Source organism: Mustela putorius, unplaced genomic scaffold (assembly GCF_011764305.1).
Source record: "Mustela putorius furo isolate JIRA1106 unplaced genomic scaffold, ASM1176430v1.1 tig00000905_pilon_pilon_pilon, whole genome shotgun sequence".
In the NCBI taxonomy this organism is placed as follows: domain Eukaryota; kingdom Metazoa; phylum Chordata; class Mammalia; order Carnivora; family Mustelidae; genus Mustela; species Mustela putorius.
Window position 1 is genome coordinate 850285 of NW_025421511.1, and position 19851 is coordinate 870135.

At 42.3% G+C, this 19851-nt stretch overlaps 1 protein-coding gene across 1 annotated transcript in view; it reads right to left on the reverse strand.

Moving 5' to 3' along the window:
* Positions 1-2830: 2830 nt before the first annotated feature.
* The window catches only part of AGPAT5 (1-acylglycerol-3-phosphate O-acyltransferase 5), a 54167-nt gene continuing 37146 nt past the window's right edge, over positions 2831-19851 (reverse strand). Inside the window, exons 6-8 of the mRNA XM_045086168.1 lie at positions 14472-14633; positions 7616-7739; positions 2831-5402 (exon numbers count right to left, since the gene is read on the reverse strand). Coding sequence (XP_044942103.1) covers positions 5177-5402; positions 7616-7739; positions 14472-14633 — 512 coding nt within the window. The 3' untranslated portion in view covers positions 2831-5176. The remainder of the gene's footprint in view (positions 5403-7615; positions 7740-14471; positions 14634-19851) is intronic.

The following is a 19851-nucleotide window of genomic DNA, read 5'->3' on the forward strand; positions in this document are numbered from 1 at the left end:
AAGAACTATGATAATCTCTCACATTTCTGTCCAACTTTATTTAAACATGGATTTTACAACTATTATCTCCTTTGACTCTAGGCTCTAGGAGGCAAATAAGCGGTTCCCTTACGTTATTGCTAAAGGAGGGCTCCAACAGGGGACGTCGTGTGCTGAACGTTACACGTCTGTGGAGTGAGAAGGCACAGACCATCTGATAATGGGGCGTTTCCCACGGGAAGCGACCCTCAGAAGGACCATTTCGAATATTACTGTGCTCTGTGCCTCTGCAAGGAAAGACCTTCGACTCTGCCAGTCCACATCTCCCTTTGCCAACGTGAGGGCCCCGTGCTACCAACACAAGGGACAGGCACCCCTCAGCCCTCAAGCCCACCACGGAGTCCGTTTGGACACCACGACGTCTCCTCATCAAAGATGGAGAATCTTTCCTTTTGTAATTTCTGTGTTTGGCTTAGATTTTAAACGAAGCCTCTTTAAGTGACTATGATTAGTTAAGACCATCTACTTGTAAAGGCACCGAGGTAGTAGGAAATACTGCAGTACATCTTTGTTAAGCAGAAAAGCATGGGCACACGTTTTTCTGCTAGAAGTATTTGTGGGACTTCGGGGTATTTTATTCACACTCTCAGAGTCTCCGTTTCCTCATCTGTAAAACTGGGAGCAAGAGAAGTTGAAGGACAAGATTCACTGAGCAGCGGCTACCTTCCATGGGCTACGACCAGGGCTCGGATAACTCGGGATAACTCACTGAGTCACCAGCCACCCTTTGAGATAAATGCGACGATCATCAGTAATTTGCAGGGGAGAGCATTTAAACAGAAACATCAGGTAGAAACAGAAACTTTAAAGAACTCGTCCAAGGTGGAACACCAAGTGGGAGGACCAGGACTCACTAGCTGGCGGTTGGCCCACGGCTGTTCGCCTCCGGGGTGAGCGACCCTGCTGCCCAGGGTCACGTGTGAGATGAGACAACTCGCTAGGATGTGAGCACGCGGCCCGGCACGCAGTAAGCACTCAACAAACCTTGGCAAGTATCAGAAAAAAGCAAAATTATAACGTATCCTATAGCTGTTACCTGGCAATAAAACATACACGTACATAAAACATATACATTATTATAAATATGTGAAATAACCATCACCCAACAGATATTTTATCATCCTATATCACCAAGCAGATTTTGAGATATATATATATATATCTCAAAATATAATATATATATATATTATATTTTATATATATATATATTATTTTTTTCTGGATTAATGAAGCACCAATAAACTCAAGATAAATCAGAATTTATTCTGAACATACCATAAGGAGACAAGACTGTTAGGCAAATACCCTTTGCTCCTGAACATACAGAGAATATCGGTGGCATCTTTTTATTTTTTTCTTTAAGGCGCAATGATTTATAAAAATAAAATTAGCAGAATAGGTCTTTCTTACATATTCACACATAAAGTCATGAACCACTACTAATTTAGATGGCATAAGTGACCATGGATAAATAGGTATTGAGGGTTTGCTCTCCAGATCATATTTTAATACAGAAGTAACTGCGCTTCCTATTTGGAGTGGCTTTCCGAACAATCACTTTTCCCCCGGCTCGGGGTAGGGTATTTGTCCCTCTGACCTCATGCATGACTACTCTGAGAATAACTCCCCAGCTGGTAAAAGTAACAGATTTACTTTCTTGTCCACAAACTGGAAAAGGTGTCAAATGATGAAATCTTGGGGATAATGTTGAGTCATAACTACTCTAAACTAAGTCAGTAATTGTATATCTAGCAGTTCAAAATACCTGAGCAAAGTTGTATATTCAATTACAAGGAGCTTACCCATATAATATCAAATATCTGAATGTTTCCAAATTGTCAGTTTGACTAAGTACCAATTTTCATTCTAATGTTTGACTATTAGGTTAAATTAGTCTGTGTATAATGCCAAAATACTACATGGTAACACATTCCAAGTAAGCCAATCTTTAAAATTATGTGTAACCCATAATAAAAACCATTCTAACCCCACCCTCTCCCCCCAGAAATCCTACTTAACAAAGATACGTAACTCACTACAAGGTGGTATCTGGAATATCTGCCAGGACAGCCTTTTCTTCAATCTAATACATCAAGAACAATACTATTATGGTTAAAATCTATTAGTACATCTGCAATTGTACACATGAATTATCATTATGATTAACATTTCTCTTTCTAAAGGTGTGTCCAATAGGTATCTGGCAGTTACTTCGTGTCTCCACCTGTTGGGCAAATTTTATATATACCATATTTTTATAATGGTCCATCTATTTAAAAGATCACTTTCTTGACACGGATCTGCTCAGTGAATGTAATAATAAACCATGTAACATTGCAAAGGAAAAATAAAGCTTTATATGTAAATAACAGAAAATTGGGACCATGGTACAGGAAACAAAATCACATGGGAATGGAAGACATGAAAGAAACCATTAGTATGTACAGGGCAGGGATCAGTCAGATTGGTTCTTCACTTACCAACCTGGCTAAGTTGAGGCCCCGGACAAGCCTCAGTGAGGTACCCTAATGATTACGGAACTGTCAAACAACTAACACTTGCGATATACATTGTGTAAGAGGCATAGACGAGTTTGTATAATGAAACTAAAATATTGCTTCACAATTTTGAGTATTGTAATGTATTTTTTTAAAAGTTTGCTCAATATTTATGAAAAAATATTGTAATTTTATACGTTCAGAATGTAGGGCCAGTCACAAAGCTTAGGATGTAACTGAAGAGTGTTGGGGAATTTCTGGGTCGCAAAATGTTAAATAGCACAGACAGGAGAGACAGTGAAAGATTTTATTTTTTCTTTTACTTCCATCCAAACACACCCTTTTCTGGAAAACATAAAAGCATGCACATTGATGGCATTCTTATAAAGAAAACAAGTAATAACTAAGCTGCAAATCAATAATGAGAATAACATAAACATAGGCTTAAATGATATGTGAAGAGATTTACAGGTAGATCCAGGGCTCTTAATTTTAGAAAATAATAATTCAAGTCATATCAGCACATGTTAAAAAGAAGCTTCTAATTTTCCAAATATTTTGATACAAAATTTTTAAACTAACAAATATATTTTATAGAACTTCTATGAGAATCTAAGTATGTTCATAAGAAATAAGACGTTCAAAGTGATCTTATGCAGTTCACTGTGACTTCTTAAAATCAGTTATAATCAACATAATTCCAATGTACTACTACTTAAAATTGTAATTTAGAGCATATCCATGATATTCAAAGTAAGTTGCCCAACTTACATATACTTTGATCTAATTAGAAACAGGTTCTAACTTTAGGATTGTTAAAAAAAAAATATTAACAAAGACATGGGATGGATTTAAATTTCACTTTACAAGTAAGAGAAAATGACAATTTGGCATGAGAACAATTTTCAGAAGTGTGACCCACACTGCCGTGCATAATTAGGCCGCTGTGTCCTGTGGGGATGTGTGTACACACACTCACACTATTGTACACGGACAACTCACACTACCCAGCGGTGCAAGGTGCTGTCTGACATGGCCTGCTCTCTGGGTCTGGAGAAAAACTTGGACGAAATTTCCTTTCTTTATTATTTTCATTTTGTTCATCATGATTCAGCTGGTGTGTTTCATCTGGGGCACAGACACAATTTTGCAACAAAAATCCATGAAGCAGAAATGTTATCCTAACGGACTGGTAGGCAATCAAGCTGAAGTTGTAACATCAACACTGAGCAGATCCAAAAAAGGTCATCCTCTTGCACATCCATTATTTCGTGAATGAAAACTGAATCGGGTGATCTGTTTCCTGAAACAGCGCTCTTGTTCGGAGGTGATATGGATTAACTGTGTAGCCCCATTAAAAGTACTGAGAACTAAACAAATTCATTCAGGTGATGGATTCAATCTTCCTGGCCCGTGGAAGGTCAATCTCTTGACATGAGACCAGCGCCAACCGCCTGTGGCGCAGCCAGCAGGGCCGCTCATGAGAGCTCCCACGGGCCCGCCCTGTGGCGGGACAGACACTGGCTGGCTCAGAGCCCTCCTGCGCGTGTCCTGTGCCAGGCACGGGGCAGCACGCGGACAGTCGTCCAAAGGAAGAGAATCCAAACACAGTGGAAACTGACTGTGATGACGTGAAAAAAAAAAAAACGACTTCCGAACTAAATGTTGTGCTAAACTCAAGAGTAACAAGCAAAGGCACGTGCTAGTAAATCTAGTCAGACGTCTGGAGGCTCCCATCACCTCAAATATCTGTGGACTCAGGTCCAACAAAGGTTCACACTGATTATTTTGATATAAAAAATAATAGGAAACCTGAAGGTTTTCAAGTAGTTATGGCACAGATGTTGGGAAGTACTAAGAGCTTAGCTTAACTCTTCAAAAAGCCGGGCAATGTAAAGTTCTGCTACAGTGAATCAGGGTCACGATTCTAACTTAAACTTAATTCTCATATTTTATACATTATTCTTTTGTAGACAATACAGGGTGTGCAAATTTAGCTGTTTCAATAAATATTAGAAATGTTAATTACTCTGCAAATATAAAGTAAAATCAGCTAATAATGCAGTACAACAAAAGCATGCGCTAACCAGAGCTTCCTCCCCATGGACAATTTCTTGCCCTTTTCCTTGGTATCTCTCTTGATACTTACATACAATTTCTTTCACTCACTTGGAGAAATTAAGCAGAAAGCAAAATATTACATAGCTCCAAGATACTAAATACTTTAGTGATAAATGCTGGACTAGTCAAAGTTGTAAAAAACTAAAAGTAACAAATACAGTGAAATATACCCAAATTAATGTTCATGAATGCAGCTATCTGAATTACAAAACAATAACAAATTATACAATCCTAATAGTCTTCTGAAGATGACATTAGTTCATAGGAAATGCCAAGTATAGCATAAACTGTTTAGCTTTCCCCTTTCCAGCAGCTTCTGTTCTAAAGTTGTAAAACCATGTATGCTTGCCCAAGACCATCTGCATGCCGGCTTTAATCAGAAATTCTATTTTACCCAATGTTCAATCAACAAGGCTTTATTTACACTTCTTATTAAAATCAGGAAACAATTTGACGGAAGGTGTGGCTGCCAACACTGAACCACGGAGCACATCCCACTGCCTGCAGACAGCTACTGCTCAAGCTTTTATACTAACCCACAAGCAGCCAATTAAGGTTCCATAAATCCACGTTCTTACATAGAGTTTCCTTCCAGCCTCGGTCATAAGCATACCAGCAGTCAAACCACTTAAGATCAATAATGATGGTAAAGTCTTCTTGAGACTTAATTTAGAATTAACACTTTCTCCAGGAAATTTGTTTCTTCTTTCTGGATCCACTGAATCATAAAATTCTATAAGCAACCTATGGCCAGAATGGGAAAAAAAAAAAAAAATTAAAGTTTCAGGTTTGGTCATTTAATATTCTAATTTAACAAATAGCTCTGTTTGCCTATTACATGCTGGAGAAGCTAAAGGTCCTTGGGATAAGGAAATACCTAGAGACTTGATTTAATTGGGCTTTCTAGACTTTGAAAATAGCTTTATATGTTCATGATTAGTGATGAATTGTATTATATGCCATTTTTTAAAAAAGATAGTTTTAAGTAATTTTGTGGGGATGATTTTTTTAAACTTCAGATTTTTAATAATTTTGCAAGCACCAGACTCACTCACACATGGGTAATAACCAACCCCACTTCGTCTCCACCTTCCCCCCGTCTCCACTCCTCCCTCCTGTGGCTCCCAATCCATCAGAAGTCAAAGAGAAGATCAGCAGTTCTTATAACGTATAATGGAGTTTCCCTCAAAAAGCCCTTATTTGCATGGGATTATAAAAATAGGTATAAGAAGGAAAAAATGGCACAGTTAATTCATTTTCCTATCTTATTTAAAAAATGTAAAGTTATAACAGCAGGAGAGACTCAGCAAAAAACTCTCAAACACAAATACAAAGCAGAAAACCCTTCTACTACCTTAACACACTCCTCAGAGATAACCACTGTTTTAAAAGGTCCAGGCTCATTCTAAGTATGTATTAGCGCCTATAACATGAATACATTGGATGTTAAGCGTATTGTTCGGGGGGTTTTTTCTGAGAACTGATTTTCATGTCAAAACACACATATTTTACTTTTGAAATTTCTTCTGTAACCCATGTGGGTGACAGTGAATGGCTGGTGGTATAAATTCCGTCACGTACAACTGATGGGACACGAAATAAGGGAATGTAGCTACTTGTCCATAAACTTTATAAAGTTTCATTTTCAATGCAGCACACTTTTAATAATTTTCATTTTCTAAAGTTAACTCAAAAGGGTTAACTGAGGAAATAATTTTATTGTAATACAACAAAGAAAGGGGGACCAGAGCAGTCTGCTGAGAAGCGTATCAGGAGAATAAAACACAGGTCAAATTTCTGAGGAGGAATGCTGGCTGTGAGGGCGGTCCGGGAAGTGGGCGGCCAGGAAGGGTGGAGCCCGCCTCACGAAAACACAGGTCAAATTTCTGAACACAAGCCTAATTTTGGAAATCTTACTTCTGAGTCTGTAAAAAGGCCACAGTTGGGGTTTTAGTAAACCATACATACTATAACTAATGGATCTGTTTTTTTCAAAAAGAGGGTAAAAAGTAGAGATGTTTAAAACATATCTTTCAAAAAACAGGATATGCACCAAAGGATAAAACTCCCACTGACACCAAACAAACAACAAAGAATATATCCTAAAGTTTTCATCCAAGAGAATTCAGTTTCTAAGCATCATATCAAAACCTGACATCCACTTTTTATCTTCCTAAAAAGAGAAGAAAATTCTAAAATTTTTTCCTTTAGAAAACTGTATTAAATCCAAGGGGGTCTATCATCCCCTACAGAGGGCCCCTGGCCCTTCCAGATTTGCTCTTGGGTAAGCAGAACTTCACGCTCTCTCCCTCGGTTCGACCTCATTAAGCCGTGCCTCACCCAGGCGGTGTCTAAATACACCCGTAATTCACCGGCAGCCAACGCTCAACAAGGGTCCACACCACTGTCTTGCTCTGAAGTGATGTGAATAGCACAGATGAACACAAGCTCAACCCCAGAAACTGTTTAGGCCCCAAAACACTAACAGCAAAAGACATTCTGGTCAGAATGTCACCTGGTCCTTCTTCCAGCAAGTAAACCCATGTCATTTCTACACGTACCCCGGACACAATGCTCTATCCCACAGCCTCGCTCTCTGGGCACCGCGGGCCTGCCAGCTAGTTCTCAAACACAACACCACTTTGCCTGACCCGGGAATGCAGACGTGGGGCATCTCACAGTGAAAAGCTGTGTGTGTGTGTGTGTGTGTGTGTGTGTGTGTGTGTGTGTTTTCTAATTTTATATCTTACCACAGAGTACCTCTAGAAAATATTGAGAATGAAAACAGGAAGGCCTCCTAAAACAAGTTCTTTCACAGACAACAAAACAGTAAGATTTAAAACATGAACAGACTGGACTTGAGTTTACAAAAAACATACATTAGTTTAAAATTGTTTATTTACTACACTGAAATGTAGCCAAACTCAAGTTTTTGAAGTAGGAGAACTGTTACTCACTTATCTTTAATTTCAAAACGCTCATGAAGCCATCTCCTCATAAATGCTTGTTCTTCTGGGACATCTTTTTTGTCTATACGATCAATGTGAATATGAATTTTTGGACATTCTTTGCAAAGAAATTCTAACAAGAAACAAGAAAATTCATTTTTCGTTATTTTACAACTCATCGTTATATAAAACAACTGAAAATGAGGTAAAATATATTTTTAAAAGATGAAAAAGCAGATTCTTAAGCTTAAAAAAGAAAAAAGTTAATAGAAAAAAGAAATATATACTGATGGTTTTAGGTTTCAAGCTGAAGTAGAAGAGTGCTATAATGTCCTAGTCTACCACAATTACCTGAAGTCATTCAGTTAAATCAAAAGTACCAAATGTTACTCTGCATACACAAGCCTTCCAGTCCGTACGTGGCCCAGGAATAGAAACTTGTCCCCAAATGCCAACCACCCTCAGGCTCACTAATCACCTGCATGAGCACACCATGTTGCTGCGTCCAAGTGTATCACTCGTCACACACTGTCACTGCTGTTCCCACTAGACTGTGAGTCCCCGAAGGGCAGAGGTGAAGTCTGGCAGGTTCACTCTGCCAGAGCACTGGCAGCACGAGGCACTTAACCCCCTGAGTCCCTAGTGCCTTGGCCGGGTATGTCAGCCTGTCCCGGAGGGTCACACACCCAGCACAGACGTGGGAAAGAGAGCTCCACTCCTCCAGGACTTGATGTTGGTTTCTACTCACTGGTACCCCCAGCTCTCCTGCCTTTGCCATATTTTCACATTCATACTCGGTTTAGGAACCAAATTCTTTCTGTGGAATAGCTACGAGCTTTGAAGTGACTACAGTTCCTAAGACACGCTCATTTGAACAAAGCAGGCAGTTCTTTCGCAGCCTGCGCCGCACAAGCCATGAGGCCAGGCTTGATTCCAAGACAAGGACTCGGAGCTGGGAAATTCCTCTTCTCATGGATGCCTTTCGGTGAAGAGCTGAGATCACGAATAGATTAAATTCCCTGGACAATGAGGAGAAGGTCCGAAGAGCTTTCGAAGGAGACGACGATGCAAGGAGACTTAGACCTGTTTTCTCGAGTTGAAATGCGTTCGAAGACAGGGTTCCAAGAAGTGGCGACTCACATGGTCTGCAGCTGAAGGACGTTTCTGCTTCAATAGGAGTCTTGGGACCCCACAGGCATCTATCTCTTTTTCGCTCCGGATTCTCTATGATGGTTCTTAACCACCGGTGTCAAGCCTTAATAGCACGAGGCATCTCCAGCATCAAAACTGTCCTGTTATATACTTTCAGGAGTGAACTGGCTTTGAAGATAAAGGCACAAAAAGCACAGGGGGAAGACCCGACTCTGCAGAGGTGTTGTCCTTGCTTTCTCAGGTTCCGCTCTCATTTATGTAGTCGAAGGATCTCAGCGGCAGAGCCGCACAGAGGCTCAGAGCACGGATAGGGAGCCAGGCAGGCTGGGTCCCGCTCCCTGGTCAGCCCCGGGCAGAGCGGCTCGCAGTCGGTGCCTGTCTCCCAGTCCGCAAGACAGAGATGAGGGAGCAGCGCTGGTCTGATGGGGCCGCCGTGAGGAGTCTGGATGCCGAGCGCTGTGAGCAGCACCAGCACACCGTACGCCCTACAAGTCGGCGATTCCAACTTTCTGGCTGCACATTACTTCTCATCTTGCCCTCTCATTTGTATTTCTGATCCATAAAAATGCAGCGCCTGATACCAAGACCCCAACCTTCACCTAATCATCTACATCCCCCGCTCAGCATCGCCGTCATGCAACGGTAGGCCAACCCGTAGTTAGCCCTGATGCGGCAGGGATACGCATGGCCGCAGGCTGGAGATAAACGTGAGCAGCCTTGGGGGGAGGGGGTTGGGAGAAGAGGGGTGGGGTTATAGACATTGGGGAGGGTATGTGCTATGGTGAGTGCTGTGAAGTGTGTAAACCTGGCGATTCACAGACCTGTACCCCTGGGGATAAAAATATATGTTTATAAAAAATAAATTTAAAAAAAAAGTGAGCAGCCTTGAACTTGTAATTGTGGTGCCTGGGAAGTGTAGCAGTGTCTCTCGCGAGACATCAGCTGAGGATGGAAGATACAGGGATACTGAGAAGGACTCCCAAATTCATATGGGAGTAAAATCTACATGGTACCCTGGTGTTTACAATCCAGTGTCGTCTACACTATTTCATTCGACCTGCAGGAGTCTGTGTAGGCAAGTGCTACTACCCTTGGCGGGCTTGGAGAGGACCAAGACCCAGCACGGACGGCCATGGAACCCCAACAGCCCAGTTCCTGGGGTGGGGACCCAAATGGAAACTAGGAGAGAATCATCAGAAAAACACTGAAAGACTTTCAGGAGACAAGAAAGAAGTGACATAAATGTTTTCTTCCAAATTTAATAAAGCTCGTGTCTCTATACTTGTAAAAACTACATTAGTTGGTGCTTATTTTATTGTATAAGCAAAAATTTTCCCATACTATTCAGAAATATATGGAAAAAGTATTTTAATTAAGGTATAACGTTTTTTAAAGATTTTTTTAGGAGGGAGTGAGAACATGAGGCGGGGCTGGAAGGGGAGTGAGGGAGGGAGAAGCAGGACCCGCCAACCAGGTGCTCCAAGGTATCATTTTTTTCCAATTAGAACTTTCCCAGTGGAGCCCTCATAGAGCCCTAGAGGACATATATGCTAGGGTAATAGGAGTCTTTCAAGTATTCATACCTGTCACAAGGACTAGTCTCTGGAGAAACTAAGTTCCACTTGGTCTGTGCCTGGGGAGCCAGGCAAGGTGGAGACAGGAGAGAAAAGCAGAGCTCCAACAGCAGGAGCAGAGAATGTCCATGTGCCGCATGGGGACAACCTCCACACACCTGGGCCTCACCTGGCTCCCACACTGCTGGCTCGTAACCCGCCCTTTGCCTCTGGGGAAAAATGACATAAATCCAGGAGTAGAAAACTAGGTAGATAAGCCAGTATACCCTCACATCAATGGACATCATGTAGCATTTTTAAGACATTCTAGAAGTGTATCTACTGACAGATAAAGATGTTTATGACTAAAAGCAGGACATAAAGAAAACAATATATACAAATGACCTTATCTAAAAATATCCAAAGGCACATACTCCAATACAGTGACTTTATAAAAAGGAAGATTTTGAGGAAAATATTCAAATTGTTAACTGCATCTGGACAGGTCAGCCTGTGGAGTTTCTTCCTTCTTCTTTTGGACTACCTGTAATTTTCCCCTCCCAGTAAGTTTTATTTTCATATAAGAAAATGTTAATAGGAAGAAGCAGCCTAGCACCATACTAAGTGGTTAAACAGAACATCAAACGTTATCTTTAACTTCACAATTTATTGTGGTATACCTCCTACTATAGAAAAGGATTTTAAGTAAGTCTATAATGAGACTGGCCTGTCTCTCCTCTGCCTAGTGAACACTGTTCAGGGAAGACAAAGACCCTTATAACAAGCCCAGATGAATCACAAAGCACACAGCCAGGTGGGCTGCGATCAGTATTCACCTTATAACAAAGACACCACAAAACGGGAAGCACCAGGGACACTACCTGCTGACTAGCTCTCTAACATGAGGCCTCATTAAGGCCCAAACTGTAAGACTCGTGATCACAACAGTTCATTAACCCTGCAGGTTCTGCCGTCCCTTGCAGCCAATCCACACTAGCAGTCTAGGGTGAGCAGAGGCCTGCGCAGTCAGCAGTCGTCCTAGGTGACTCGGAGGGAACTGCAATACTTTTGGAGTATAATGCAACTCAGTACGCTTTGAGAAAGACTGGCCTGTGGCATATTAAAGCACAATCTAGCAACTATGGAAATAATGTTTTTTTAACTGGGCTATCAAATATGAATACTAAGTGATAGTATGTAGGGAGATACTATTTAATACTTATCACACGGAACCACCAAGTACTTATGATACTCTAACTTATGGAATTTTATACCTAACTCAACGTACATCATCAATTTAAAGTGCATCTTAATCTATTCTAATTAAAAGTTGAGCAGAATAGCAATCAATTTATATAATAATGAGAGTGGGGATTTTCAAGCCACAGGTCCCAAACTCACAATTAAAATCAACATGTGACACGGAAAACCAGATGTTGCCTCTCACGTGCACAGGCACACTGGCAGCAGTGGCGATGTCCATGCATTTGTGGAGCTGGCAGACCCTGCCAGGGCGGCTTCTGCGGAGGCTGCACAGCCCTGCACCCCAAAGAGCAAAGTACAGACGTGACTCTTGTACTTGAGTTTCATCCATGGGCCTGTTACCAAACCCGATACTGGGATTTTTGCCAATCTGATAGTAAAGATGATACCTCGCTAAAAATCTTAATTTGTATTTTTCTTACTATGAATGAGATGGAGCATTTTTTTCTGTAACCTACTACTGAGTTACTGATCACCTTCTTCTCAATTTGTAGAAGCACTTTCTACATCAAGAAAACCAACTTTTTTCCTGTGATCTAAGCTGCAAATATTTTCCCAGTTTGTCTTCAGTCTTTTGATTTTACTCTGGTATATTCTTCCTTGTGGAAATATTCACCCTTAACTGACTGAAATGACAGATTTACTTTTCACATGGCTTCGGGGTGTGATAGTTAGAAAGGCCAACCTTCTCAAAGAGACAATTTGTAAGGAAAACACAAAGCCACTGGCACTAATGTGTATGCAGTAGAGGAAGCAGAGCAGTAGGAGCGGTGCTGGGCTGCAATGTAGACAACGCAGCTCTAACGCGGTTTCCTCCTCAAGGCTGCGCACCCATGGGGGAAGGTAAGCGATTGCCATATGCTGAGCGCCAACCTTGTGGCTTAAGCACTTAGTGCCACAGGACCTCTAAAGCAAGAGAAAGCAAATGAGTGAGGGAAGAGGAATGTTGTGGTAACAGCCAAGTTGGGGGGGGCACCAGAGGAGAGGGGTTTCGTCCTGGCCCTCACACAGCCTTCCATTCCAGAAGGCAGTGGAGTGGAAGAGCGTGGACAGCTAGGATACAGACTCCTCGCAGGGCAGGCTACAGAGGGCGGGACTTGGCCTGTGAGCACTGCCAAAGCCAGGAGTTCCTTATGACGGGACGGCGGCATAATGAAAGCAGTCTGCGAAGGTTCTCGTAAACGGTTAGATCTGCTTCTCCTAAACAATAAAACAATGCTCAATCAATCTTTGTTTTTTTTTAAAGATAAACTAGTGATAATATTGTTGAACTAAATGAATGTGTTTTCAAATGTAAAAATAGGTCAATGACTCCTCTGATGGTAAAAAAAAGAAAAATATTGACTTTTTGACAAGAAGGGAAGAATTTCTAGAGTTAAGAATATAGATTTAATTTTGCACATGTGATACACAAACACTTATGAAAAGTGGTCACCTCTGGGCAGGGGAAGGGAAGGTGGACCCAGGCGAAGGGGGCTGTGCTGGAAAGCCAGCCATTTCACTGTGCATTTTATACAGTTGTGGTTTTTAAACTATCTGATGTAGGATATGTTCCAAAAATTTTCATTTAAAGTGAAACAAATTGGAGCGCCTGGGTGGCTCAGTGGGTTAAAGCCCCTGCCTTCAGCTCAGGTCATGATCCCGGGGTCATGGGATCGAGCCCCGCATCGGGCTCTCTGCTCAGCGGGGAGCCTGCTTCCCCCCGCTCTCTCTGACTGCCTCTGCCTACTTGTGATCTCTGTCAAATAAATAAATAAAATATTTAAAGAAAAAAAAAGTGAAAAAAATCTTCAGCTTCCTACATGACAACTGCTCTGTGTCAAAGGCAATGTGAGAGCGATCAGTCTACTACTTCAGATTTGTACTTCCAGTCACTGTGACCGATTTCACCCCATTCACCTCCAGTTAGTGCTTCATCCTTCGGTACCTCTCTCCCAACTTCCTGCTCTGGGAAGCTACTCTCTATGTCTTCTGGACGTATTTTGGACATCAGTCATCAGGAGGTCCCACTGACACACACACTTGACAGGCCTGCCTGGTATTTCACTCTTCAACACAAGTGTTTGTGTATCACATGTGACATACAAAGTTCGGGTTCGCTCTCTCGATCACAGCTCGAATGGACACTTCGGTAAGGCAACACTTCCCATTTCCTTGTTTGCCTAATCCTGTATTTAAATTTCTCTACCAGTCAAGAGTGTCTTTTTGGTTATATTTAATTAAAATATTCTGCCCACTTAAAATTCTATTTTTTCTTGTTACATCTGACATATATATAGGCAACAGCTAAAAAGTCTTTAAAACCCAACATAGGTTAGAATGTCTGCGTGGCTCTGTCAGTTAACTGTCAAACTCTTGATCTCAACTCAGGTCTCAGTCACAAGTCGTGGGTTCAGGCCCTTTGCTGGGCTCCACGCTGGGTATGGAGCCTACTTAAAAACCAAAACAAACAAAAAAACAAAAACCCCACAACAACCCCAGCACAGGTTTGAAAAAAGAGAGAGTCATATTTAACTGTTTCTTCTTGCCAAAGAGATACTAAATTTCACAAGTCCACACAAAGGTGGCGCTGGCCATCCGCAGACCTCCACACGGCTGGCTTAGCACTCTCCTCCCCATCCCGCTCTCTGATGTCTGCAGTCTCCCGTCCTCACGTGCCAACTCGGGGCAGAAGGAAACTGAGCTGATGATAATGGGGAAGTCCGAAGGACTACTGTGGCAACCAGGAAAGACTTGTAAAATTCAAACTGTTATGGATTAGTAAAAAAATACCTGGAAAACAGATCAAGCATACACTTGGGAAATACATCAAGTAAATATTATGAAGTACATGTACCCGCTGAAGAGACTAATGACACACTCGCCAATATAGGACGTCACTGAAAATATCAACTCACCGGCCATGGACGGGGCTTCTTTCCGCTGTCCTTTATCATCAATAGTCCCTTCAAAAGCCACTGTCACATCATAGACCGCATCTAAATAATTCTTCATAGAGTCAAAAGCAACGTGAGTTGCCTTTATTCTTGGTGTCAGCACATGCTTTAATACTGCAAAGCCTAAAAGAGAGGTTGTGGCCATGAGTTAATTACAAAACATCTCAGCAGAATATAATATCCAGACTGTCTTTAAATTTCTAGGAATAGACCACAATATATTAAATATATTAAAGCTATATCTCATATACATGGACAGGGCTTGAGGTTTAGAAAGCACTCTTAATTAAGACTTGATATATTTAAATCAACATTCATTTATTACATATTTATTAAACATCTCAGGTACGAGACGCTGGGGAAAGCTGTTAGAACACTGGCCCTCAGGAAGCTTATGACCTATCAGAAACCCTTCAATCTGCTAACCCCGGGCACAGGCAGGTACTACCATCCTTATCTCTGGCCACAGAATCAAGGCTGCGGGGCGCCTGGGTGGCTCAGTGGATTAAGCCGCTGCCTTCGGCTCAGGTCATGATCTCAGGGTCCTGGGATCGAGCCCCGCATCGGGCTCTTTGCTCAGCGGGAGCCTGCTTCTCTCTCTCTCTCTCTGCCTGACTCTCCGCCTACTTGTGATCTCTCTCTCTGTCAAATAAATAAATAAATAAAATCTTTAAATAAAAAAAAAAAAAAAAAAAAAAGAATCAAGGCTGCATCATCCTGCCCAGGGTCACTGCAGATTCAGGAGTACGATATGTAATTCGGACTCCTAGTCCACGATTTAATTTTATTTCTATTCAAATAGGGACGCAGGAGGGAGGCAGTACCTGAAAGACCCCAGCCACATCGAGTGCCCAAGGGAAGAGCTGCTGTGGTCTAGTTCATGTGGCACACTGGGCTTGATGCTTAGAACTCTGTTGTTGTTGTTTTAAAATTAAACTGAGATACCATTTACATGCCATAAAATTCATCATTCCAAACTGCGATTCAGTGGTTCTTAGTAGCTTCACAAAGCTGAGCCACCATCACCACCATCAAATTCCAGACCATGTCCGTCCCTCCAGACAGACGCCCCGGCCCTTCTGCAGATACGGAGGGCTCTCCTTGCCTGGGCCTGCCTGTTCTGGACAGTCCGCACAAATGCGGTCCCAGTACTGTGGCCCTTCGTGCCTGGCTTCTTTCACTGAGCACAGTGTTTCTGAGGCTCATCCCTGCTAGGGCAGGGATCAGTGCTTCCTTACTTTCCGTGGCTGAGTAATGCTCCGCTGTATGGCTCGGCTACACTCGGTTTATCTGCTGCTTGGATGATAACCCTGGAGTTGTTGTCAACCTTTGGCTACTATACATAACGCTGCTGTGAACATTCATAGGAACTGTAAGGGCTCAACGAATTTCTGCATGAACACAGGCTCTCTGTTCTCTTGGGTATATCTGAGACACAGACACAGACACACACACACACATTGTATATACTTCTCAAAGTTTCTGTAATTGAGAAAACACTGTACTTTATACAGGATAATCAATCACATCCATTGAGTGTCCCACTACTGTTCATACTCCCCACGGCCTCTCTTTCTCTTGATTAGAATATTTACTGACCGTGTAACAGAACAGAGTAGCTTTCTGAAGTAACATGAAAACAGACTAGACAAAAGTTAATTTGGATCTTCTCCTGCCTCTCTCCAGGGAAAATCAGCTGCACAAGGAAGAACAGCTATAGTATGTTGGGATCCTCCTGCAGAAGAATTTTTAAAATGCAAAGCGGTGTGGGAAAGAAGAAGATTCCCACAACCACATATCTGACTGAAGTCCCCAGGGCAGAAGCAGCTTAATTTATTCAAAAACTTATGACAAAAAGCTGAATAGTATACAAGGCTGGGAAACATTCATTTGTCGATTAAATTAGTTAATACATCCTTCTTTGCTTTTGGAGCTCACCCAATTTTATTAAGTCCAAAGCTCCACAGAATCACTCTGTGGTATTCAGTAAGAACACTTACTAGAATTCATTAAGTTAGTGAGAAGACAGAAAGACAAAGCAGTATTTTAAAAAATTATGCTGAAAGACAGAAAAATCAGTTTTGTGACAGATGAATAAGAAATGCCCATCATTAATATGTAAGAAAAGCTAAGGAAAAAACAACTCTTCTCACTGCAGAATGTGCCAGGAGCAGCTCGAGTGCCCCGACACATTTTCTCGATCCGACCCACATTCTGCAGCTCCCACCTTTTATCTTCCAGCTCTTGAAAGAGAACAGCCAAAGAGGAGGAGAAAAACAAGGAGAATGGGCTGGCACAGAGGCCCTGGGAAGAAAGCATCTCAAGAAGGAACTAGTCAACGAAAGACACGGAAAGATCCAGAACTGAGAAGTGGCCCCCTGGCCAAACAAAGGTCACCTGTTACCTGGAGGAGTACTTTCTGAGGAGGGGTGGGAATGGAAGCTTACAGAAGGGGTGAAGTGAGGTGAGAAAACACCAACAGCCCACTCCGTCCTGCATGTGTTTATTAACGCCCAGTCTGTTGCTCTTCCAAGCTTAGAAAACCACAGGACCCCCTTACCGTCCAACAAACGGATGCCGCTAAGCGAGAGGTCACTGGGAAACTGGAAGGGAACAGACCTCTTCAGAACAGGTGGAGTCAAATAGGAAAATGACAGGGGCCCAAACTTCTCCTTTAGCACAAAAGAGAGGGAGAAGAGTGACACCACACGTGTGCTACACGTGGGTGTGCGAACACGCACGCACACATAGATACACACATACGCGCGCACACACAGTTTGCTTATATGAGAATCAGACCACGGCAAACCGGGGCAAAGCGAGCAGACAAGAGCGTGCTGGTGAGGTGTGCAAAAGGCAGCTCTTAGAGCAGTGACATTAAAATCGTGAACTACAGAAGGATATGCATGACTCAATGATGCAATCTTGTCAGAGAAACAAAACTCCTTCAAGGCAAAGACACCCTGAGATGTGAGGTGAAAAAAGAACAGATAGTTCTGTTCAAAAGGGAAAAGGAAAACAGAACTGCTCGGGTAGGGAGGAGCCAAAGTGGATCAGGCAGGGCTGAGAACGGGCAGGCTCCAGTCACACCGGCAGGGCAGGCGAGAGCTAGGCAAGGCCCAAAGCCGAAGAAACCAAGGAAAGCGAGGTTAGAATCAGGCCGAAAACAGGCTCAAGGCAAGGAAGAGCGAGCAAGAGGAAGAAGGAGACAGAATTTGCAGGACCCACTACAATTTCAAGACTGTGAAACAGAGCACTGGACCGAGCCCAGGATCCTGTGCAAGCAGAGATCTTCCCTAAAAGGCTCCAAAAAGGACCGCAGCCCACCACCCCCACCCCTCCCCAACTCCAGCCCAGGGAGACCCACATCAGACTTCTGGCCTCCCGACCCATGAAAGAACACACGCGTAGCGCTGTAAGACACCAAGGTCTCCGAATGTGCTTCCACAAGGAGCAAACACGCCCCCTCAGCTCCCTGCTAAAGAAGTGTGCCCGCTCCACCAAATGTGGGTCAACCCTGGGCAGTAACTTTCTTTTTTAATGTTTGCCAGGTTGACATTTGTTCGTGTGTGGATCATTCATATCTCTTAATCTTCCCATTCATGAGCTTTTCCCATTTTTCCAGTTTATATTTTTTTCTTAGGTTAGCATGTGCTCTTTTAATATTGAGTTGATTAACACCATATACTGCAAATACTAGTTTAGCCTGCCATTTGCCACCTAAACTTATTAGCATGACATTGCAAGGCGTAATTTTCATTTAGTCTACAGAGGAAAAAAATTCCTTTTTTGTTTTAAAAGGACAATTAAACCTACACAACACTCTGTGCTATTCATAGGATAAAAGCAAATGCTATTAAGCCTAAGGAGTTTTAAAACTACAAGGATCTTTTTTACTTGTTCCAATAATTTGAAAATTCGAGGTATTCAGTTTGCCATTATAGATACGTCCCTAAGTTCATCTTTTTTATTATTACTAGGGTTACTAAGTCTAAATATGTCACCTTGCCAGCTGCTATAGTAAAAAACAAAACAAAACAACATGAAGCTCACTTTAACAGGTTCAGGAGGATTAAGATGCATTAAGATTCCAAATTTCTTAGTAACCTCTGAAAAGCAATATATCTATAATGACTACGGGAACTTAGTCAAAATCAAACATTTCACATAAGAGAAGGGTAGGAGCTATTACAGCAGCAGCAGTGTCTGGATGTTACCAGGACCCACGTGGAGAGCCTCCCTGTACCCACCTCCAAGTCTCCTACAGTGGGTACGTAACTGCCACCAAACTCCCCTGTCTCTTAGTTAGGCCTAAGTATAAAATAAAGGTTCGCTCACCAATAAATATTAGATCCACATGTCCTAGAAAACACAAAAATCTGACTCAAGTAACCTGCTGAGCACATGACTAATCTTATTTAAATGAGTGGTTCTAAAACTTTCGGAGGCACCAGAATCGTGGGGAAGGCAGAACGCTACCCCTGGAATGTCTGATGTAGCAGATGTGGGGTGGATCCCAAGAATCTGGATGTCAAGGCATTTCCAAGACAATGCTGATGTTGCTGGTTCAGACAACACTTCAATAACCACTGACTCAGAACGTGGGCCATGGCCTGAACAGCTGAATTCTTAATCACAAATGAGCCAGTGAAGGAGTGAAAAGGCTAGGGGAATAAGGGATAATATTTATTTTGGTAAAAATTTTAAGTAAATGGTATGGAAGTGGCCTCAAGCAAAACCAAACTTTAAAAAGTCCTGGACATTTGCTCTGTCCAAAGCCCTGCACGAGCATACAGTGGTGACTTGATCCTCTCTACACTACTCCCCTTGGTGCTCCCGGCTATCATCCCCAAGGCTGTGACTTGCCTAGGGGCCAGGCGGAAACATGCTACAGAACCGGGGAGGAAGAGTAGGCCAAAGGATGAGAATGAGATACAGCTGTAATTCAGACAGTGATGGAGAGGTTGATATGCAAAGTGAAACAACCAGTTTCTTGGGAAGCACTATAAATATAAATATAATTTAAAAGCTATCTTACTCCCTTTATTCATCCCTATTCTTTTCCAAAAATGCCTTGCATACAGGAATAAAAAATTCTAGAGGTGCTTGAGGGCCTCAGTTGGTTAGCTTAAGCGTCTGTCTCCGGCTCAGGTCCTGATCCCAGGATCCTGGGATCGAGCCCCACATGGGGCTCCCTGCTCGGTGGGGAACATCCTTCTCCCTCTCCCTCTGCTCCTCTCCTCACTTGTGCTCTCTCTCTCTCTTACTCTCTGTCTCAAACAAATAAATAAATACAAAGAATAAAGAATTCTAGACTGGGAATACAAGTTCTATGTGATTC